The sequence below is a fragment of the Narcine bancroftii genome, chromosome 4 (genome assembly GCF_036971445.1).
Source record: "Narcine bancroftii isolate sNarBan1 chromosome 4, sNarBan1.hap1, whole genome shotgun sequence".
NCBI classification, from domain to species: Eukaryota; Metazoa; Chordata; class Chondrichthyes; order Torpediniformes; family Narcinidae; genus Narcine; species Narcine bancroftii.
The window spans coordinates 170814111-170838719 of NC_091472.1; the positions used below are offsets into that span (position 1 = coordinate 170814111).

General features: G+C 42.1%; 2 protein-coding genes across 4 annotated transcripts in view; one reads left to right on the plus strand and one right to left on the minus strand.

Moving 5' to 3' along the window:
- The window catches only part of mlec (malectin), a 50808-nt gene extending 44395 nt beyond the window's left edge, over nucleotides 1-6413 (plus strand). For both annotated transcript variants that reach the window (XM_069932965.1, XM_069932966.1), the window contains one exon: nucleotides 1764-6413. In XM_069932965.1, coding sequence (XP_069789066.1) covers nucleotides 1764-1990 — 227 coding nt within the window. In that variant the 3' untranslated portion in view covers nucleotides 1991-6413. The remainder of the gene's footprint in view (nucleotides 1-1763) is intronic.
- Nucleotides 6414-12479: 6066 nt separating this feature from the next.
- cabp1a (calcium binding protein 1a) overlaps nucleotides 12480-24609 on the minus strand; it is a 149521-nt gene continuing 137391 nt past the window's right edge. Inside the window, exon 6 of one of the 2 annotated variants that reach the window (XM_069932968.1) lies at nucleotides 12480-12727. In XM_069932968.1, coding sequence (XP_069789069.1) covers nucleotides 12720-12727 — 8 coding nt within the window. In that variant the 3' untranslated portion in view covers nucleotides 12480-12719. Of the gene's footprint in view, nucleotides 12728-21422; nucleotides 22606-24609 lie in introns of those variants that run through there. The other variant, XM_069932967.1, reaches the window with a different exon arrangement.

Below are 24609 nucleotides of genomic sequence, written 5' to 3' on the forward strand. Positions count from 1 at the left end.
GTGATTAGGTATTTTCAATAATGTATCTCATCTAGGTCAATTTCTTTATTGGGGGAAATTACTCATAGGAGAGTTGGCAGATAAATCATCGAGTCCGGAAACAATACATTACCCTACTACTATGCACAACTGGACAAAGTTGGATTTTGATTAGTAATATTTTTATTTGACTTGTGCAGTATGATGTAGAAGTGGGTTAAATTGATATGCTGATGTAAATTTTCCACACTTCCTAGACTAATTTACAATGAATCACTTTCCTGCCAGGTGACTTCCCAAAGCAAAAATAGAATGAAAACTTATTACTTGTGTTCGTTCTGGTCTATATTAACTCATTGCAGATAAAATTGTCTAAATATAACTTTTGCAGGTGGTGCAGGTATACAACATCATGAGGGTCATGACACAAGTTAAAACTCAGTTTTTTTCCCCAGGATAGGGCACAGGTTTATGTTGAGGCGAAGGGACCCGAGGGGCAACTTTTTTCACCCACAGCCGTCTGTATCTAGAACAAGCTGCCAGAGGAAGCCATAGAACTGGGTGCAATTATAACAACTGAAAGTCATTTGGCCAAATCGAACAATACTAGAATGCCACATAGATGGCGTGGACGTTGGTCTGAAGAGCCGTTCTGTGTTACACCAATCTATGGTGATCTTTCCATGCACTTGCTGTTTTTGTCCTCTGTGAAAGAAGTAAAATGTTTTTAATGTGCGTTTGGAATCGTCTTATAGATCTTCGCATGCCCTTGCATCCTTTTAGTAGTGTAATTGCTGCAAATGTTCAGTATTGCAGCTGATGCTCAAGTAATGTACATTTCTGACATGACTGCCATGTTCTTGCATTCTAAGCCATGGCCAACAAAGGCAACTATCCCATATCGCTTTATCCACTCCATTTATCCACTCCATCTCTCCTGCTTTTAGAGATATTTTTAACAATTTACCATTATTAATGACAGACTGGCTTGCTTCCACTTCTGGTAGATCAATGCTTTTTTAATTAAAGGTACCACATCAACAATCTTCAGATCACTGCCATTGAAAATTACTGTCAGAGCCTGTACTATTTTATCCCATTGTTTTAAGAACTTGGGGTGCATGTAATCTTGGTCTGGAGATGCTGGTCTGCCGTCTTTATAGTCATCTTTTCCAGTGTTTCACCTGCTTCCCCCCTTCATGTGGACATCAGCTCCATTTTATCAATTGAAATCATTTAATTGACTCTTGAGGCCTAATTTGGTTGTTGAACAATGAGTTGGCTAGTTGTTTCTACTTTTGAGTCATCGAACTTGGAGTTCAAAGTGTCCCTGGATAATGAAAAGATACCATTGTTCATGAGATGATTGTTTTTGTGTCAGATGAACATAGTGACAATTATTGAAATGGATGGCATCCAGGACTAATGATGAAGAATTATTATTAAAAGTAGAGGGAGAGTCTGCCTTTTCTAGGAACAAATGTATGTACGTTAATGTTGTGGGAGCTAATTTGTATGGTAGGGGGTGTCCAAAATCAGGATAGCATGTAGGGGAGTGGGTAGAATGTGAGAGCACTAATGGTGTCTTCATTTGGACTTGTTGATAACTGAGAAAGTTAATAAACATGACCTTGGCCTCTCTAATACTAATACAATTTGGGTTGTAAGAATTTGAAAAATTCAGTGAAATAAGTAAATTCAACATTTGATATTACTTCGCCATGGTTTAACAAAATACATTTGAATCTCTCAAATTTTTCTTTTGACCTTTTGCTGAATTACAGATGTCCCCAAACTTCTGCCTCACCCTGGTTTGGAAAAAAAGGAGGAAGAGGAGGAGGAGGAAGATTATGAGGAAGGTTCGGAGAAGAAGACATTAAACAAAAAGAAGGTGAAGTCAGGACCTCGAACTCCTGATCCATATGCCTCTGACAACAGCAGCCTCATGTTTCCAATCTTAGTTGCCTTTGGGGTCTTTATTCCTACCTTGTTCTGTCTATGTCGATTATGAGAAAAAGCTTAGCATGTACAGTGGTGCGTGTGGGTGAGGAACTATGTACAGCATGGGGCAGTCTGTTTAAAGCAGTAGTTCTGTTGCCTCTATTTTCAGAATTGAGGGGGGAAAAGGAAGATGAATGGTCTATAATGACTTTAAGGTTTCTATTGCAATAATTTTGGGGTTTTGTTACAGATTTTTAAGTTTCCTCCAGTAATTCTGAATTGTAAAATTGAAAACCCCCCAAAAAATGAATGCTTGAAGCCAGTAGCTGGAACATTTTGTTTTGTGTGATAAAGGTATGGTTTAATGGAAGTCCAGCTTGAGGGAAAAATGTGCCTCAATGTGAAACTGTACACCCAATACAAACCTATTTCCCATTGGTATTTAAGAAAACCTGCAATTCCACTGGTAAAACTTGAATGAAGAATTTTAAATGAGAAAGGTACTATAGGCAAATTAATGTTGATCTGACTGTACAAGTTCCATCCTTTACAGTGGCACATTGACACTTGGACATGGACATGAGAATTTTTTTTCTTGAATAATGAACTCTCCATGGAAAAGCAGGTTAGAGAAAGGCTGTTTAGTAATTAATTGGATAAGAATGAATTTTTCAGTGTGAAAAGGTAGTATTTGTTTCACCAGCATCTTCAGGTATTGCCTTGTGGCTTGGTACAATTCTCAAATGTTTTTTGCAATAATTAAAAAAAATTCTTTGTTGGCTAACTTCACTGGATTACCACAGCAAATTTCTTTAAAAATGGTTTCAATAAAAGCAAAATTAATTTGTAATGATTTTTGAATAGAAAATGCTTAATGCCAAATTATTTCATCAGGTCAGAAACAGTAGCCCATCATCAAACTTTATGGGCTTGAATAGATATGTTGTTTACTTCTGGTAATTTTTTCCTTATTTCCAGAATTTGGGGTTTATAAAAATACCTCTTCCTATTTTCTGAACGTATACCAGGTTTCCTCAATGAAGGTATTTTAAATGGATAAAATGATTAAAAAACAATAGAACTTAATTCCTATTGGCATATTTTAATCAGGCCCCACTGTGTGGCCTCGTACCCAATTGAGTGGGAGTGCTCACCCAAAGCTTGCAAAAACAACAGAATAGCTTTCTTAGGGGAAAATATTTAGAGCAGTTGTTTGACCCCATGAAATGTGCTGTTTACTGGATCATCATGCCATTTAATTTAGTTAATTTGTTTATTTAGAAATTGGGTGTTGTGCTGTGAGCAATATGTAGTATTTTTTATGAAAACAACAATTGAAGAGGGATGCTCACAGGGATGATCATGGCAGCAGAGGACAGAGTTCCTGATATGGGAGAGCCTGTACCAGACATTGCGGCAGTAGAATCACTTAGTTTCATCTCTTTCCCATCTCAGTCTCAACATAAATGAAGCATTCTTTTTTAAAAAAAAAACCACTGTATCACCGACCAGCATTTTACCCACATCTTGGGCTTCCTCACAAGCCGAATCATTAATCTGTTGCTGGTAAATCTTTTTTCCCCCACTCAATTCCCACAAATCAATGGTGTAGAATATTATTGAACTTAAAATTTGAAGCCTGTTATCTCTTAAACAACTTGGAGGGAGGGAAAGTTGATCAGCTGTTTTAGATTAATTATATTTCAGGAAGTAAATCTTGCAAATATTTGATATAACAGTTTTAAAAATTAGTTGCTGTGGTACCTGCAAAGACACAGTGCTCAAAAATAAATCATAGAAGTGAAACATTGTTATTTTATATAAATAATAATTATCTTCATAAAGTTCCATAAACAGAAGAAACCTTTTGCCTTTTCTTGGCTAATTCCAAGCAGCTGCTTTTGGATTTTGGAAAATAAGTGTACAACTCTTGAAAGAAAAGCATTTAATAATCTAAGTGTGGTATTGAATGAAAGGAGAAACCCTGTACAACTTGGTCATTGCTAATTTTAATAATGATTTGTACTTTGGAAATAAAAAAACTGTTTCCCCTAAATTATTTTGAGCATCATGCATAACTTGAATCTGCAGAGGCTTTAACTATTTCTTTTCCATGGAAAGGTGAAGAGGGGTAGATTTTTGCAAAAGAGCTTGAAATTTAGTTAAAGAGTAAACTGCTGTTTAACTTGAGGTTCAATAGATTAATATTTGTTTGGCCAACCTGAATCCTAAAGAGTGTAGGTAGAATTTGTGCTATTAATCTTGATTTATTCGTGTGTGCATATGTATATACATGTGTGAGAGAGAGAGAGAGAGAGATGTGTGTTTATATATATATATAAAATTCAATTTAGCTTGGCTTTCGTTTGGAGCTCTCAGGAACTTGGGTTGAAGGTATATTTGCATTAATTTGCACGCTCTGGTGGTTTTAATCAGCAGTATATAATGAAAAGGGAGAAGATAAAAATTATTTTTATGTCACATGTATTCATATGCTTGAAAAAAAAAACATTAAGCCCTGGATATCAGTAGGTGTAAAGTACTTAACCTGTCAACCCAGGATTTTCTGCCTTTGTGTAGAAATATTTGTGTGCTGTGCACCAACTACAATGTGCTTAATCTGGAACTTTTTTTTTTAAGAAGGTTGTTTATGCCAATGCAGCAGTGACCATATTGCCAATGTCACAGACTGACTTATCTGCTATCATAAACTGCAAGGTGGGGCGAAAGAACAAAACTTGTGTGTTTATTGAATAGGAAATTGTCAGCTTCATCCATCCTGCCTTGACTTTAGTTCACATTGAGCAACTTTATGCAATTTGAATAGATTGATTATTAAACCTAATTTTAAAGAGGATAAATTCTGGTTTGACAATTTAAAAGAACAATTTAATCAATTTGTACATCCCAGGAATGATTTTTATTTTTAAGAGTGATTCTGTTGCACAAAAACACCAAAAGTTATCTTTTTCTCTTTTGCCCATTTATTAATGGTGATGGAAACACCAAGCTTGAGACTAGCTTTCACCTTGCTCTAGCTGAAACTGTGATCCACCTTACACAAATTGTGATGAGCTTTAATACTGAAGAGGGGAGATGGTCAATTCTGGAGCTTGAAGGCTCCTCGTTTGGCTGATGAGCCTGTTTCCACAGTTTTTTTTGTGGGTGAGGGGGAGAAAGAAATCACAGAACTCAGAACCACAAACTTTTGTATTTAGTGATGTCTGTTTAATGGTTTATGCAATCATTGCTCAGAAAAACATTGTATTGGGCTTACTTGTTTAGAGCAACTATCACTGAATGGAAGAGGACATTCACCAAATAGCAACAAATTCTGAATTGTTGTTATTATATTTACTGTAATTTGGAAATAAAAGTTAATTGAAACGTGGTTTAGTTTACCCCTTCTACAATATTGATTCTAAAGAAATTGAAGGATATAATTATGCAACAACAAGTTGGTATTAGTTCTGACTAGCAGGTATTTTCTTTGGTAAGTTGGACAAATGGATCGTATTCATGTTATTTTTTAAAAAATCTGGGTGAAATGGCTTGTTAGTAAATATGTTGGGACAACAATCAGTATTTGTAAGCAGAAGATAAATGAGGAAAGCTATTTTAAAAGGAACAAATAAAGTAAATTGAAGTACAAAAATAAGGTGTGGTCATTTAAAGACAAAAGCCGCTTTCAGGTGGAGTCGCCTGGAGAATGCGGCTCTGGAGCGGCTGCGGGTGTCTGTGAAGGGACGTTCAGGAGGCAGCGCTGAAGACAGTGTTCTGCCACCTGAAAGGTCCGAAGCGGGGAGAGGTGCCGTGGAGCAAATGCCAGCTCCTGAGTCGGGTCAGGGGCAGCCATCTGACAGTTCGCCTCCCCACTGCCTGACAGCCCCCTCCTCGCTACCTCACAGCCCCCCGGTGCGGGACTACGGGGCTGGAGTGGCTGGCGCACTGGGGACCTGTCAGGTAGCAGGGACTGCTCAGCACCTGAAAGCTGCTAGCCATTTTGCCTGGTGCTGCTTTCAGATGGAACAGGAGATTCTCTGAGCTGGAGAATATACCTACAGGAGGAGGGTTAGGTATGTGCTCCTACTGGGCGGGTTGTCGACTTTGAGGTGGCCACCCGACAGGCACATTATGTTAGAATAGGAAGCTTTAGAGTTAGTTATTGTGGTGAAGTGAAAGCAGCTCCTCCTCCCTTCCCCTTCCCCCTCCCCCCCCCCCCCCCACCCCCAGCGGTAACAATTTACCTTTCAAGCACCAAAGCCTGGTGAACTTCATAAATGTTAAACTCTGTGCACAGTATAAGAATTGCCTGCAACCAGTGAACTTGGAGGAGTGAAAAGTGAGATTGGACTGTGAACCAAAGAAAATTTCTAAACTTACATACACGTGCGCTAAAATTAGAAGGGGGTTAAGTTAATAGTGATAAGGTAAAGTTTGAACCTGTTTTCATGTTTAAAGATAATTAAAAGCAACTTTTGTTTAAGTTACAATTTGTCTTGGTTAATATCTATTGCAGCTGGGTTTTGGGGTCCTCTGGGCTCGTTAAAAAAAAAATCCAGCTGATTTTTAGTGTTAAGTTCTTCTGCAATTTAGGCGAGCCTTAATCATCACCAGCTTTGGAAACGTTGCTCTTTATTCCAATATCTAGGTCTAAGCCTCAGGGAACATCACTGTCTAACATCCCTCAGTTCACAAAGTAAATATCAACTATGTCTTGCTATTTTCAAGTTTAAAAGATTTTTAAAAATCCAACCCGACACTGACTAGCCTCCGTTTTCTTTGTGGAAACAGCCTGTAACGTGGCATTTTCTCACCTCAAAATCCACTGTGATACCCACCATCTACCCTTATCGGCTGTAATTCAAGCAGGTGCGGCCTCTCCGGGATAGTGGGTTAAAGGTGGAGCTGGAGAAGTTGATACAAGAGCTTCATTATTTTTTCAGAGACACCACACAGGTTGCCTTTGGAACTTCCCATGCCCATTCAGAGTGTGATCACATGACACACCTTAAAAGAGGCAACCGTCTCAAAGCAAAAATTATTCTTAACCAACATTACATTTGCCTGCATTAAATGTTCAAATGCAAGATGCTGCTATCTTTTGATGGCCAGAAATGAACACATGGGTTAAACTCATTGAATCAGTGAGCAACCCTGTCTGGTTTTACCATACTGCCCCTCTCTGAATTGAAGCCAGGGTTGTAGGACAACAAGGAAAAATACTGCACTGTCTGTGAAGTGGATCGAAAGGGAGATATGGTGGGGTGCGGAGAAGGACGAGGGAGGGACAGTCCATTTATTATCACAGTCACTGGGCAGGATTTGCTCTCCATTTCTTGAGTGGTGATCAAGACTCGGACAAGCTATGTAGCAGGATAACAAGCTTTACATGTTAACAATCACAAAGCCTCACTATTTTCATAATCAGCAGAATTCCAATGTTGCAGGAGGGACCACAGAAACTGGAAGATCCATGGAGAAATGTTTCAGGCCCTCACTACCAGTCACTACCAGCCTTTAAATGTAGGTCACTCACATTAATGAACACGAAGATAGCACCTGACAAATTCAACAACACAGCCAGAAATTGCAGATCAAGGATGGGAAGACGAGTAAATTTGTGATATATTTGCCTTGGTTGCCAACCTCAGAAGAACACTCACTAAATCAGACATATCTACAGAACTGCCAGAAATCTTGGTTCTTCTACCGCACAGATCATACGTTTTCCTTCTGCCTTGTTCAAAGCACTTAAATCTCTCCAAAATCCCCTCACCCAGGTTTATTATACTCTCATTAATTCATGCACAACTCCCTCACCACTTCATCCTCACACCTTCTTGTTGCTTCACGAACTCCACCTCCAAATCATTAATTTTTATATATCCAGAGACCCACGTTGATTCCTGCAAAACATCTGCCTGAGTGGCAACATGGATCCGTTCCAATTTGCCTACTGCAGCAACAGGTCTATTGGTTCTACACAAAACCCTGGAATGCAAAGAGGCATACATCAGGATGCTCTTTTATCAACCTCATCTACACAAAACCCTGGAATGCAAAGAGGCATACATCAGGATGCTCTTTTATCAACTACAGTTCAGCATTGGATCCTGGATCTTCTTGCCTCCAGAGCACAATAGATGAGGATCATTAAGAACATCTCCACAATCTCCATCAGTACAAAGCACCACAGGGCTGTGTACTTAGACCGCTGCTTTACACATATGACTGTGAGCCTCGGTACAGCAATAACACCATCTAGAAATTTGCTGATGAAACCACAGAAGTAGGTTGGATAAATGGGGGGGATGAGTCAGCACACAGGGAGATTGAAAACTTGGCTGAATGGTGCACCAACAATAACTTCGTACTCAATGTCACCAGAACTAAAGAGCTGAATGTGGCCTTTCAGAGGGGAAGACCAGAGGTGTATGATCCAGTGATCGTTGGGTTCCTCAATGATTTTGCACACCCTCTTCAGACAGCAATCCCGCTAGATCACATCAATAGGGAGAGTGGGGGAGAGAGACTCCAGTAATCCTCTCGGCCACTCTTATGGTCCTGTGGATTGACCTCCAATCCATTTCTCTGCAGTAACCGTACCACACTGTGATGCATCTAGCCAGGACACTCTCGATAGAGCTCCTTGTGTCACTGAACACAGTGGTCACTACACACTGGTCTACTTTTAGGAGACATTTAGACAGATGTGAACAGGGAGGAAATGCAAGTTTATAGATCATCATTAGGGGTTCAGAGGTAGGGAGGGCGAGTAAATTTAAATTCCACCATCTCAGAGGGCCTTTCCTGAACCCAACACACAAATGTTATCATGAAGAAAGCATGCCAGCGGCTTGACTTCCTCAGGAGTTTGCAGAGGTTTGACATCGAAAACTTTGCCAACATCTAGAGGTGGAGTGGAAAGTGTGCTGCCTGGCTGCATCATGGCCTGGTATGGGGGCACCAAAACATCTGAGTAAAAAAAAGTAGTGGACAGAGCCCAGTACATCACAGGAAAAACTCTCCCTACCACTAAGGGAATCTACATGGAACACAGCCATCGGAGAGTAGCAGCAATCAAGAATCCACACCACCCAGGACATTCTCTATCCTTGCTGCTGCCTTCAGGAGAGAGGTAGAGGTGATAGAAGACATGTACCTCCAGATTCAGGAACAGCCACTACTCCTCCACCATCAGACTCCTCAAGTACAAACTTAGAAACTCATCTAAGGACTCTTACTTTGCGTATTAGTCATTATTAAAACTTTATTTTCTGTATTGCACAGTTTTACACTTCTTTCTTTGTTTATATTTCTTTGTAAACCTCTCTTGAGTACATTGATGATTAATTTTTACCCTGATGAAGGGCTCAAGCCCAAAATGTTGGTTATATATCTTTTCCTCCTATAGACACTGCAAGACTTGCTGAGTTTTCCCAACATCGTGTTTTTACGTTTTCTTAAGTAGTTGTTTTTTGCATATCAATAAGTAGAAATTCTGCCTGGCCCTCAGGTTGTATGTGATGTCATGCATGTAGTCTGACCATAAATCTGAACTGGTCACAGACCTACAGCCAGAATAACACCCTTCCATCAATCCTCCAAATTTCCTTTGAGGCCCCAGCAACCTCTTTGTCTGCCTCTTTCAATAATCTGACATATATCCCAAAATCCCTGGAGAGATATTTTTCTTAAAAGACCCAGGTACACCTCCTCCTTCCTTGATCTGAAAGTGCCCAAACATATGAACTATCTCCACACTGCTCTCATTATCAGATTTGAGATGTATTGTCAGAGTAGATTTTTGGGGGGGAATAAATTGGGAAAAGTTTGTTAGTGTAGGTCACATACAAACACTTTAAAACAGATCTTATTTGAAATATTGGAGCTCTGCTAATGCTAGACATATTGGCCTCACAACCTTTGCAAGAGCTTTGGAGAGTGCCCAAGAGACCACTAATGGATTGTTGTTTACAAAAAGGCAACAGTTGAGAGATCTTGTCGAAGCCACAGATTGTCTGGAGCTGTTCTAAGAGGGTCAGAGAGTGACAGACAGAGACAGAGATCAGTTCTACAGTGTTACAGCCAGCAACAGCAGCTGGGACTAGAACAGGACAAGCTGGCAAGCTTGTGGAAAATCCCATTTGGAAGATGGGTTGTGAGTGCTTAGTTCAGCCTGGTCAAAGCCTCTGTGGTTCATGCAAGAGGAGAGGACTGGCTGTCTAATGTTTCACTTGGAATAAGAGAAACAAGAAGGAACTCTGAGGAGACCTGAAAGAAAGAGGTTATCATCTGGAGAACCCTGAGGGGGCAAGTTTTATCAGCAAGACACTGAGGTTGCTGATGGAAGTAAATCAGTTGTGGATGTCCTGGGAACAACAAATCTCTCTAAAAACCAACAAGAACCTTCCTGAGTGGTAACCATTTACCCTTAAAGCACCAAAGCCTGATGAACTTTATAGATGTTAAATTCTGTGCACAGTAATAAGAATTGTCTGCAACCAGTGAACTTGGAGAAGTGAGAAGTGAGATGCGACTGTGACTCAAAGAACTTTTCTGAACTTACACACATACATTACATACATGTGTGCTTAGAATTAGAAGGGGGTTAAGTTAGTTAAGTCAATAGTGATCAGTTAAAGTGTGATTGTGTTTTCATGTTTAAAGATAATTAAAAGCAACTTTTGTTTAAGTAACAATTTGTCGTGGTGAATATCTATTGCTGCTGGATTTATGGGTCCTCTGGGCTCGTAACAGTGCACACATGACATCACATAAAATCCTAAGATTGTTTTCCTGTGCACAAGGCAAAATTATTACTAATTGGTAGTGCAAAACAAATAAACTGTACACAGCATAAACATGTAAAGAACTGTAGTCAGATAAATAATGTTAAAAAAACTGACTGCAATACAGAGAATAAAAAGAAAATCAATAAAGTGCACAAGTAAGTCCTTAAATGAGTCCCTGATTGAGTTTGTTTTTGAGTCTGATTTTAGAGGAGTAGCAGCTGTTCCTGAAGCAGGTGGTGCAAGTTTTGTTGCAGCTATACCCCTTTCCTGATGGCAGCAGTGAGAACAGAGTACTGGGTGGTGTGGGTCTTTGATGATTGCTGCTGCTCTCCGACAGCATCATTCTCTGTAAATGTACTCAATAATGGGAAGGTTTTGCTTGTGATGTCCTGGGCTGCATCCACTACCTTTTGGAGGGATTTATATTTAGGGGTATTGGTGTTCTCATACCAGACCTTGATGCAGCTGGTCAGCACACTTTCCTCCACACATCCGTAGAGGTTTGCCAGGGTTCTGAGTCATACCAGACCTCCACAAACTCCTGAGGAAGTAGAGGAGCAGACATGCTTGCTTCAAGTTGCCATAGGTGTGTTGGGTCCAGGAAAGATCCTCCAAGATAGTGACTCCCAAGAACTTATTTGCTCACCTTCTGCACCTCTGATCTCCTAATGATCTCTGGATTGTACACCTCTGGCTTTTCTTTCCTGAAGTCAACAATCAGATCATTATCTTTGGCGAACACTCATGCAATGTACTCATTTTGGTCCTCACCCACTTCGTCTGACTCCAAGTGGTCTGATTTAGTTAACCTCTAGTGTTTAATACAAGTATAAATGCTTTGACGTGCTCTTCAATTCTACTCACCAAGGACCATAGACCACTACAGCATAGAAACTATTATTCTTCATTATATGGTCCCCTTTAACCTTCCTAATTCTCTACTTGAGCCTGTTTCTGCCACCTTTATATTTCTCAAGGGGTCCATCTGATTTTAACTTGCTGAACCATACATATGTTTCCTTTTAGTTTACGACAAAATTCACTTTTCTTATGATCCAAGGTTCTCTTACCTGGCTGGTCATTAAACAACTCCCACACTGATTTGCTTGATAACAGTTTATCCCAATTAACTCCCCCTAGCTCATGTCCAATAATGTCCCTCTCCAATTTAGTAATTGGAGCTAGGCTGAATAAGTCAGAGACAATTGGGACTCAGAATCAGATTGTCTGTAATAAATGAGAACAAGCCAACACTCAGCATTTACACTTCGTCCATATAATCAGTGATGGTGGTAACAGTGGTGTTTTTAATTTGAATTTTTTTCCATCTGCACAATCAAGTTAATAAAAACAGAAAAAGTTGGAAACTCTCAGCCAATCTGGAAAAAAGGATATTAATTGACCTCTGTCCTTAAGGACCCCCATTACCCAGGTGACACCTTCTTCCCTCTGCTACCATCGGGGAAAATGTACAGGAGCCTGAAGTTAAGCACTCTGTGGAAAAAGGACAGCTTGTTCCCCACTGCCATGAGATTCCTGAATGAACAATGAACCACAGCTCCTACCTCACTTTATCATTTTTATTTGTAATGTGGTTTATATAAATTTTTGATGCCGCTGCAAAACAAATTTTGTGACACGTTCATGACAATAAATTCTGATCTGACTCATTAACTGTGGTGCACCGAGGAAGCAGCAAGCAAGCACAAACTCAAAAGACTGTACAACACAGGCTTTATTCCAGTAAATGTCTGAACACCCGTTCAAGCCTTGGTGGCTCAGGAAGGCCCGGCTCAGGTCGATATTCAGGTCGGCTGGTTGTCAGCCGGGCAGGTGGAGTCAGCCCCCTGAGGTGGTCTTCCTGCAGGTACAGTGATCGCCCCCTGCAGTAGGCTGGTGGTCCTATCACCATATTAACTCCCCTCTCTGCTTGAGCGACCGAATGTTTTCAGCAGTTTCCGCTGTTCTTTGAGATTTCCCAAACTGTAGGTTAGTTTTGCTTCAAATTGCTGCAAAATATTGAATTTAAAAATCTAAGGCTGATTTGACATCAATTTTAATGTGCTTGAGAACAGAAAACAGATTTTTGTCAGGAAATGCAAGTCAGTGGGTTAAAATCTAGACAGGTGCTGAAATGTAGTAAAAACACAATCCTGGAGAAACTCAGCAGGCTACACTGCATGCTTTGTCAACTCTGTAGCCCCTCCCCAGACACATTAAAGTGTGGGTAAAAGTGATTATGTACATGGTTAAACTGAGATTTTAATGTGCCAGAAAATTGGATGCAAATTGCAGCACTGTGGAAACAGCTTCACTTCTAAAGGGTGAATCAGCCAAGGGTATTTGATTGAAATCTCCCATCTAATAGCAGCACTAGTATAAGGATTAATATATTATACATTCTGAGTGTGCCCCAGAACATTCACCCAAAAGAATTACTGTGGTATATGCAAATACATTAATCTCCCTTCAGCAAGAACAGTATCTGATAAAACTGAAAGTATTTAGACAGTGACTAACGATGTATTTGATGTCCCATCACCAACGATTACTGTTGGTACCATAGCAATATAAACTGGTGCCCAGTGATGTAGTTCACCACAGTCTGGGCAATGCATTCATGAGGAGCACACAGGCTCCATCAGCTGTTGGATCCGGATGTCCTTGGCAGGGTAGAGTGTGGTGGCGCGAAAGGTTCACAGGACCATGTTAGAGAAAAACTGGCCAGGAATGCCCATCATTTACCACCTGGGGCAGCTCCCTTCCTTATCCCCAGGACAGGTCTCCCAGCTACCCTAACTTTCCTCTTTCTGTCTACTGTTCAGCTTTCCACAAGCATACAATTTTATGCATCCGTGAGAAACAATTTGGCCATGCAGTTTGTTATTATTGCTTCCTGATGAGGAATAGGGGGCAGATTTCAAAGCCTCAGTGCACTCCCTTGCTGTAACCCTTGACTCAGCAGTCAGTCAGTAATTAAACTACCATCAGGAAGGGGGTTCAGGAGCATCAGGGCTGCAAGGCTGGGAAATAGCTTCTTCTCACAAGGTGTTAGATTGATGAATAGTATCCTGTAACCTTGGGTCTCCTGTACATGAATCGAGTGAATTATTCTGAAATATTTATACTTATTTATTTTCTATTTTAAGTATGTGCCATGTATTATATGTGTGCACCATGCTCCAGAGAAACACTGTTTCATCTTTCTGCGGAAGTAGGAATCCCAGGGCAGGCCCTCAGAAAGGCAATGTAACCCCCTCCAACTCAACTGAAATGAGCCGTCATTGGCTCTGGCTAAAAAGGAGGGATCCTATCTGGACTCCAAATGACCACTAGGAGAAACGGATATGGGACACACACCCAGGTCTGATCAGCCTGTGGTGGGGCTTGCCTTGGAAGAGGAGCCTTGTGTTTAAAAGGTCGAAACACCCAATGATACTAGGGAATGCAATTGAAGATGTGTCTTATATTCTCTAGTGGTAATCCTCCATTATTGTAATTGAGGCAACTGACTATACTAACTCGATGAGAGAGGATCAATCCAACCAATACTGAAATGTCAGGGATTGTATCACCTAGTTCTATATATCTACCTGGTTGTACATACACAAAGTGATTCCTGAGCAACTACTGCCTCATGCAAGTGTCACATTAACCATAAGGGTCACCCTGAACAGACCAAGAGATGTTGCTAAATCAATGTGGCTCCAACTAACCCCTTCCCCACCGATTGCAGACAATGGATCCCCCAATGGGAACCCACACGATTAATATTTCAAAAGGTACATCCCGTGGACAGCGTGGAGGCTTTGAGGAACAAATCACTTCAAAAATTTGATCTCATCACTAATCATTCACCCAAACATCGGGGTTACAGGGGCAAATTTCTGCTGTAGAAGTGTGCATTCCTTAGCTCCTTTTCCTTCACTCACCCCTCCCCCCACCACCACCCCCCCCCCCCCCGGTCTAATCAGTTATTGGATTCTCATAATCACCCCTGTTCCAGTTTCAAATTACTGTTTCCTACTCTAAATTCTAACAATCTTTTGTGAAGTAATATTAACATCCAATTTAGTTTTTATTTTGTTAATTTGATGGTTTTATTTTCGCTGTCACCTCATCAATCCTGGAGACAATTCATCATTATTTACTTTATTGACTCCTGTAAAAGTCGATTTCATATACAGTGCCTTGCGTAATGTTTGGGACTTTTTTTTCCCCCTTCTTTGCCACAGTTCTCCACAGTTTAATTTTGCAATCAAACAATTCACGTGTGATTAAAGTGCGCATTCTAGATTTCATTCAAGGTTATTTGTATACATTTTGGTTTGACCATGTAGAAATTACAGCACTTTTTACACATATTCCCCCCATTTCAGGGCACCATATGTTTGGGACATTTGGCTTCACAGGTATTTGTAAGGACTAAGGTATGTTTAATTCTTTCAATGGTGCAGGTAGAAGAGAGCTGGGCTTGCTTCTGAGCTGTTGATCACCTTTGGAGCCTGTAGTTGCCATTTTTCAACATGAGGACCAGAGTTGTCCGAATGGAAGTCAGAGTGAAAAACAAGAATAAATTAGTAAGTGTAATAGTCCAAACCTTAGGATTACAACTATCAACTGATTGGAACATCATTAAGAAGAAAGAATGTACTGATGAGCGCAGTAAATGCAAAGGGACTGGTAGGCCAAGGAAGGCCTCCTTTGATGACATAAGAATTCTTATCACAATGAGCAAAAATCCCCAAATGCCTGTCCAACAGATCAGAAACACTCTTCAGGAGGCAGATGTGGATGAGTCAATGACTACTGTCCGCAGAAGACCATGAACAGAAATACAGAAGCTACACTACAAGATGCAAACCATTAGTTAACCACAGAAACGGGATGGCCAGATTACAGTTTGCAAAGAAGTATTTAAAAGAGCCTGCAGAATTCTGGGAAAAGGTCTTGAGGATCGATGAGGCCAAGATTAACGTGTATCAGAGTGATGGCAAGAGCAAAGTATGGAGGCTTAAAGGAACTGCCCAAGATCCAAAGCAGACCACCTCATCTGAGAAAGATGGTGGAGGGGGTGTTATGGCCTGGGCATGTACGGCTGCCACAGGTACTGGTCACTGATCTTCATTGATGATGTAACTGCTGATGGCAGAAGAAAAATGAATTCTGAGGTGTATAGAAACATCATGTGTGCTCAAGTTCAAGCAAATGCCTCCCAAGTCATTGGACGGTGCTTCATCCTAGAGCAAGACAATGATCCAAAACACACTGCTAAAGTAACAAAGGAGTTTTTCAAAGCTAAAAACTGGAAAATTCTTGAATGACCAAGTCAGTCACCCGATTTAAATCCATTTGAACATGCCTTCCACATGCTGAAGATAAGGAGACAAGCCCCTGAAACAAGGAGGAACTGAAGATGGCTGCAGTAGAGGCCTGGAAGAGCATCAACAGAGAAGATACTCATCACCTGGTGATGTCTATGGATCACAGACTTGAAGCAGTCATTGCCCGCAAGGGATAAGCAACAAAGTACTAAACATGACCACTTTCATATACATACATTACTATGTCCTAAATATTATGGTGTCCTAAAATGAGGGGTTATGTATTAAAAAGTGCTGTAATTTCTACATGGTCAAACCCAAATTATACAAATAACCCTGAATAAAATCTAGAATGTGCACTTGTGAATGTAAATTGTTTGATTACAAATTTAAAACTGTGGGGCAAATAAATGAAAAAAAAAGTATTTGTCTCAAACATTATCGAGGGCGCTCTGAAAGTTGACCCCTTATTTTGGCCAAAAAATCTGCAATTTTCCATATAATCTCATGTAAAAGTCAACTATACTTCACAGATAACAGATCAACAGATGGCAGTACCGGTACATAAATGTTATGATGACAAAATTATTTTTTTCTGTGTTATTATGTGTTTTGATGTACAATTCATAGAAACATTAAATTACAGATTCCTTACTGACCAAGCACTATAATTAACGGTAGTGTAATTTCTGTGGTTAACAAAGTGTATCACACCACTATTCCTTATATAAGCTGGACCATATGAATGTGACTTTAACCATGAATATAAAATAGTGGTTAAAAGTTTTGTGATGCGAGCAGGTACAGTAGAATCCACGTGCACTATATTATGGTAAGGACTGGTAATGGTAATATACTGTAGTGATGAGCTTTAAGCAGATTTCACTAAGCTGGTCTGTTAGATGTGACGGATACAAACATACGAGCAAGTGTATGAAAACATTTCTAAGAGCTACAATGCCTTATTTATGGTTTTTGTTACTTGGCACGGTGTGTTCTGATGCGCAGACTTTGTATCATTACTTTGATTCATTATGTGTTTTTGTTCTTTATTCATTTGGACTTCTGCTACTGATATGGTATTTTGGATTCTAGTATGAATTTCAGCCCCTCAAAAGTGGTATCCGTGTAACAGTCGGCCCCATATATTGAACATTAAAAAATGCTCCAGACAATTAGTCTTTTGCTCAAGTACTGTATATACGGACCAGTTAAACCAGCTATTCTCAACCTTATTTCAGATATTTCCCCAACCCCAGGACTCTGCTCAAAGTTTATGGGTCCCCTTCCCTGTGAAGCAGACAAGTTTTGGTTTCTTCCGTACTTCCCTCCTATTGACAACATAAAAACATATTTATGTTACGTGATGTGAAAACAAGGTTTCTACTTAAATGTGCTGTAGCCCCCCCAGGGGGCCATTAGGGCCCCTGTTGAGAACAGCTACTTTAAATCATTCTATGCATGGTGACCCTTAGTCAGGATGCCTCATTACATTGCCCGATGTCAGTTCTAACCACCAGTCATGATTGAAGCCTCATATCTTCAGTATCATTGCACCTTTACCATTAATCTGTAATTATTGTAATAATTCTATAGAATTTTCCAATTAACACCCCAGTCTTTCTATAAGTTCTGCATTCGCTGCAAATACGGTGCGTATTTCTGCATTCCAAAGAAAGAACTTAGTTTTATAAAATGCTGTTCATGTTTGAATATGTCCCAAGGAGCTTGGTGTCGAGATTACTTTTGAAATGCAATCAATCTCATGCAGAAATTTCATCAAATTATTCCATCACAAATGATGGACCAGGAGTCTAGAATCCAATTGCAGACCTGACATTCTAACAGTGCTCACTCCAACTGAGTCAAGTAAGACTGAAGCCGTGCTTTGTAATTCCAAAGAAGAAATCTTTATCGGATAAAGTGGATAAGTGGGATTTTAAAAAAATTCTTTGCTCTTCAGTGGCAGGTGCGCAAAGCTCTTTGCGACCCATTGGCACCTACCTTTGCATGTAGGTATCCAGTTCAGCAGATTTACTGCCCAGGATAAACGATGAAGCTTCCCAATAATGTTTATACACTGTTGAAAGGGTGTGAAGAGAGAGTTAAGGGTGTCTGTTCTATCTTCCCCTCCATGTCCCTTTCAGGACTGGGTAACCCTACAAGTAATGGTCCCAGTCTCAAGGAAAAGTGCCTTGTCCTTAATAGTCACCAACTATCTGGTCGATAATTTCTTGACCTGCCCAGTAAGTTAGAACCTTTGATTAGTGAATTACAATATCAATTCTGGTTACAAAACTAACAAAAAACATGAAACATGTTTGCAAACAAAAACTGAGCTCTATTATTCACTACTACAGGAATGATTCAAGGCTAGAAAACAAGAATTATCTCCAACGACAAGGAGAACAATCTTGGGAAATACTCAAACAATTTCAGGCAGATATTTATACATAACCACTTTAAATCTCAATGTAATTATGTTGTAATCTGATCTCCAGAGAGTATAATTATACCAAGTGAGTCCTTGCTACCCTTTAGAAACAGGGTGAAGGATGTGATTTTATACTTGTGATTTCCACAGTTATGGAGACTGCAGGATGAAGACGAAAACTGCAATTAGAGTGAGGTGATGCCATGACACCATCGTAGTAACAGCTTGCAAACCAAAACTCATGTAAATTGTCACTTTAAAACCCTTTTTCTTCAAATATTGGCTTTACTCTCTTTGTAATTATTTTCATAGAATCATACAGCAGAGCCATTTAGTCCATCTCATCCCTGCTGAGCAGTGGCACCCTTCCGTATTAATTCCATTGCCATCTTTGTTTACCGAGGGACTTCTGATGTGCTGTCAGTGACCCAGCTAAAACACGCTCTCAAGCAGTCCATTCCAGGAACTTTCTACTCTCTGGATCAAGAAAGTTCCCCTTCTATCTCTTCAGGATCTCATCCTCCTCATTCAAAACGTACATTCTTTAGTTTTATCTACCCCCGATACAGGGAAAAGTTGACTCCAATCTATACTCATAATTTCACATACTTCAATCATGGCACCTCTTAACCTCCTGCACTTCAGCGAGAGCAGACTTCACTTCTCCAGACTCTCCTCACAACTGAATGACTCAATTTCAAGCAACATGCTGGTGAGTCTCATCTGTGCCTTCTCCAGCCCCATCACATCCTTCCCAACCAATCTGCCCACTCTATCCAAGGTCTGACCAAGGTTTTTAATGTTGCCGTCTATCCTCCCTAACTTCTGCATCCAGTGCAAATCTGGGGGTGGGGGGGGGGGCGGGACTCGGCAGGTCAGGCAGCATCTATGGAGAGAGATAGGCAGTCAACATTTCGAGCGAGCACTTTTTTGGACAAAGGGTTCTGATCCCCCAAACAATGACTGTTTATTCCTCTCCATGGATGGTATCTGACTTGAGGAGTCCCTCAATGTTTGCTCAATATTTCAGCATCTGGTATTCTTGTGTTTCTCTGGTATTTATCTGCATTCAGTACCCTGACCAATGAAGGCCGTTTCCTATATACCTTCCTAACTACACTGCCCATCTGAATTTCCACTTCCAGTATCTATGGACTTGTACTCCAAGGTGCCTCAGTTTTTCAATACTCCCCAAGATCTTATGTCCTCATCTCATTGATGTTCCCTGTACTTTAATGTAACCTGCTCAGCAGGGAACAAATGAGATCAAATTGGCCATCCAGATTTGTTCTCCATTTACCTCATCCCTCCCCCTCCCTCCAGAGGTTAAAGGTAACCATCTTGGTTTTGCAACATTTTATTTTGAAATGGTTCTGCTTCCCAGCAGTTTGGGGGCTGACCTATAAACCACATGGACTGATGGGCCATATCTGGATTCCTGGTCGGTGTCACCACAGCTGATCCCAACCTGGGCAGCAACGGTAAAGATACATAACCAATGTTTTGGGCTTGAGCCCTTCAACAAGGTATCAACCTTCATCCTAGTAAAAACTCAATGCTGGAGAAACTCAGGTCAAACCGTGTACTCTACAGAGCAAAGATAAAGATACATAACCAACATTTTGGGCTTGGAGCCCTTCATCAATGTATGAAAAAATGTGGGCAGGCAGCTGGACAGAATGGTGGGGTTGGGTTGGGGATAGGGGCTGGGGGAAGAGCATGGTACCAAAGGGAATGAGGGCACACCAGCAAGCAGGGGGAGGAGGGATGGGCGAATGGATGAAAAGGGGGTGGAGAGCTGGAGGAAAGAAGGGAAAGGCAAGGGAGGGAGAATTGAGAGTGGGCAAGCAGAAACTGGAGAAGTCAATGTTAATGCCACTCAGTTAGAGAGTGCTCAGGTGGAAAATCAAGTGTTGTTCTTCCAATTTACATGAGGATAGTGCATGAGGCCATGGACAGAGCATGGGAATGGGGCGCAGAATTGAATTGGTTGGTCACTGGGAGATCCCTGTCCCTGTGTTCAGCGAAGCGATTTCTCAGTCTGCGTCAGGTCTCTCCGATGTTGTGAAGGGAGCACCGGATGCAGTAGATAACTGTTTGACCAGCTGAGTTTCTCCAGCATTGTTTTTACTTTAACATTGGTCTCTGTCGATGTTTGTGTTATATTTAATCTTACCTTGATGAAGCCGAAATGTTGGTTATGTATCTTTATCTTTGCTACATAAGGTACACTGTTTGACCTGTGGAGTTTCTCCAGCTTCGTGTTTTTACTTCAACCGTCTGCAGACTTTCGTGTTTTACTACTGGGTAGCAATGGTACTGCTATTGTTCCCTTCAAACCATTTTAAGATATTCCTGACCTGTTCTGCTCCAGCTGGGTTGAGAAAGACATCTAAGACGACTGTCAATAAGTGCTCTAATCTCATGGTAAGCCCAATACACCCAATCTTAGAGGAACAAGAAGGAGCAACACACAGGCCAGTTTCTCAAACTAAAGTTGGATTTTCAATATCAAGAACTGTCTTGAATCCTTAAGGCCACAAAAAACCTTGGTTCTGTGCAAAACCCATGCAGTATGGGGATGTAAGTGCATCAGAGTTGTAAAATTCAACTCCACTGTCTACAATGGAAACACATTTCAAAAGCTGTGCAACACAGCAAGGATGAAGTCCCCACTCCTCACTGCTTCAGAATCGTTGACACTGATCACAAACACAAAGTAAATGCAGAATAAAGAAAGGCCTCTTCTTCCATAATTCCTTTGAACTCCACTTAAATGTTTGATCATCAATTCCCTTATCATGAGTCAATTATTGTCTCTTTCTGATTGAGATAATCACAAAGCTTTCCCTCAGGTGTTAGGGGAAGGAAGGGTGCATGCAATCTGCCAGGATGGCGGTTAACACAGCAACTTCATTCTATCTAAAATAAATTTTTGACGCCATCTTAAATTTAACTTTTATTTACAACACGGTAGAAGCCGATTTCGGCCATTTAAATCCGCGCTGTCCAATTGCACCCAATTAACCTGCAACCCCATATGCTTTGAATGGTGGGAGGAAACCGGAGCACCTGGAGGAAACCCACGCAGACATAGGGAGAACGTATAAACTCCTTACTGACAGCGTGGGATTCGAACCCCGGTCACTGGCGCTGTAACAGCGACATACTAACTGCTTCATTAAGGTACTCAGCCCATAGCAGCAGCAGGAGAGATCCAGGGAATAACCAAATCCCAAATGTTGTGAAGCCCAAAGAAAATAATCTTGAGCACCTCAATCCGGTTTCACCACAGCCTTCCACACAGCAGGTGGTGTGTGAAATGGAGAAAGGGTTTCTGGTGATCACATCCCCCACCTTGATCAGCATAAAACAGAAGCACAGAACACAGGCGACCATCATTCTTGAGGTGGCCCTTTGAATAAATTAGCTAACGTTTTTTTCTGTGCGGCCATGCAAAAGTTACCAATGATGGGAGGTCTCATTTTTCTCTCTAAAGCTATTTTATGACTTTGGTTAATGCGAGAATGCATTAATTTCCCCATCTTCGGTATTTCAATGCAAACATCAACTCGTTTGTTTGAATGTTGCATTAACCTCACAGAGACAAATTAAATAGAAGTGCGTCAATGTGAGTAAACGCAGGCAAGAAACAACTCTCATACCTGATTTTGTGTTTAGCTGAAGGCTCAATCCTGGAAAACCTCGTAAAAGACCGAGGAATCATAAAGAGTGTGCTACAACTTTACATTTTACCTGGAAATTCTGTTAGCTATTTTATTTTGAGCATAGCACACTTAAAGAATAACCTCACCACCATGTACAATCCTTGGTGGGGATTGCTTGTACTGTATATGATTCTGGGATGATGCTTAGTCTGAAATCCAGGCAGCAGGAGAATAGAAAGTTTTCCCTTAGCTGGGAACACAATGCCTCGATATGTCAGACACTTGGCATTTCTTCAGTAGCTTGGAACAGAAAAGCTTTTGCTCCCTTGTAGGCAAGGCTGATTAATAGTTTCAAGTTCAGTGTGAAGACACTGAAAAAGTTTGTGTCATTAGATGGCTATTTGTCAACTTGGTCCAGGAGGTGGATTTCCTTGTTCAGCGAGACATCATCCGAACAAACTCTGCCGAGGTAGAGATGTGGAGAAGAATAGAGTTAAGGACATGATTTGAGGTGATCAATCTATGCTTCAGTTCAGACTTGATTAAAAGGCAAAAAAATACATAAAACTAGCCCGACTACTAAAATGACCAAAGATCCTTATCACTCCCAACCCTGTCCCACCACCACTGCAGTCTGTGCAAATGTGGTTGATGTGAGTTTGTGGTGTGGGAACAGTATAAGGAGTGGTGTGTGGATTTTATGCCAGAGGGGTGCATTTACCAGAGAGGGGTGTGGATTTAATTTTATTTCAATTATTTTTAAATTTAGAGATACAGCATGGTATCTGGCCCATGAGCCCATGCCATCCAAATACACCAGTTAACCTACAGAGGCCGTATGTTTTTTGGAGGGTGAGAGGAAGCGGGAGCACCCAGAGATTGATGGATGTGAACTCAGTGTAGTGAGAGTATGGCATGGGAGAAACTACAGGATCTGAGTGCAAGATGTAAAAACTGAGGGCAGAGTGGGCATTTGTAGAGTGTGTATAAAATGGAGGAGGCGGCGGCCCCAGTCCGGGCACAGGGAGAGCAGCAGCGGCCCCGGCCCCGGTCCGGGCGAAGGGTAGACGGCGGCGGCCCCGATACGGGCAGGAGCAAGGGGGAGACGGCGGCCCCGGCCTCGGTCGAGTGAGGCAGGCGGAGGCCCCGGTCCGGACAGGGAGTGGGAGGCGGCGGCCCCAGTCCGGGCACAGGGAGAGCAGCAGCGGCCCTGGCCCCGGTCCGGGCGAAGGGTAGACGGCGGCGGCCCCGATCCGGGCAGGAGCAAGGGGGAGACGGCGGCCCCAGCCTCGGTCGAGTGGGGCAGGCGGAGGCCCCGATCCGGGCAGAGAGTGGGAGGCGGCGGCCCCAGTCCAGGCACAGCGTGAGCTGCGGCGGCCTCGGCCCTGGTCCGGGCAGTATGGACCGACCTAGGAGGGGAGGCAGGCCCCTCCAGCCCGGGTAAGAAACCTGCATAGGAGAAGGCCACTCCGATATAAAACCTACGACCCAAGGACCTCGCTGCCACGTCCCAGCTTGCTTGGCCACGGCACACGAACCATGGGTGTAAAGGGTGGGGCCAGTACTGCGCGCACTGCACTCCACCTAAAAGCTCCTTTGCGCAGGCCCGAGGACAGGTCCACGTCCTCCCCCTCCACGTCCTCCCCCTCCACGTCCTCCCCCTCAAAAGATGCTCACAAACTCAAGCTAGCATGCTGGAACATCAGAACCATGCTAGACAAGGCTGACAGCCACCGACCTGAACGTCGGTCTGCCCTCATTGCACATGAACTCCTCAGACTTGACATCGACATAGCCGCTCTCAGTGAAGTCCGCCTGGCAGATGTAGGCAGCCTCCAAGAACGCGGCGCGGGCTACACACTCTACTGGTCTGGCAAGCCTTCGGAGGAACGACGCCTATCTGGTGTAGGCTTCATGGTCAAGAGCTTCATTGCCTCCAAACTCGAAAACCTTCCGACAGGCCTCTCGGACCGAATCATGTCCATGCGACTCCCCCTTCAAAACAAGCGTCACATCACCCTCATCAGTGTCTATGCTCCAACCCTCCAGGCGGAACCAGCAGAAAAGGACAAGTTCTACACCGACCTGCGCAACCTCATCCAACGCACCCCTACAGCCGACAAGGTTGTCATCCTGGGCGACTTCAACGCTCGTGTCGGCAAAGACTCAGAAACCTGGCCAGGAATCCTGGGCAAGCATGGCGTCGGCAAGTGCAACGACAATGGGCGCCTCCTGTTGGAGCTCTGCGCAGAACAGCGGCTTGTCATTACAAACACCCTTTTTCAGCAGAGGGACAGCCTTAAGACCACCTGGATGCATCCCCGATCCAAACACTGGCACCTCCTGGACTACATCCTGGTGCGAGAAAGTGACAAACGAGATGTGATCCACACCAGGGTCATGCCTAGCGCGGAATGCCACACTGACCACTGGCTGGTTCACTGCAAGCTCAACCTTTACTTCAA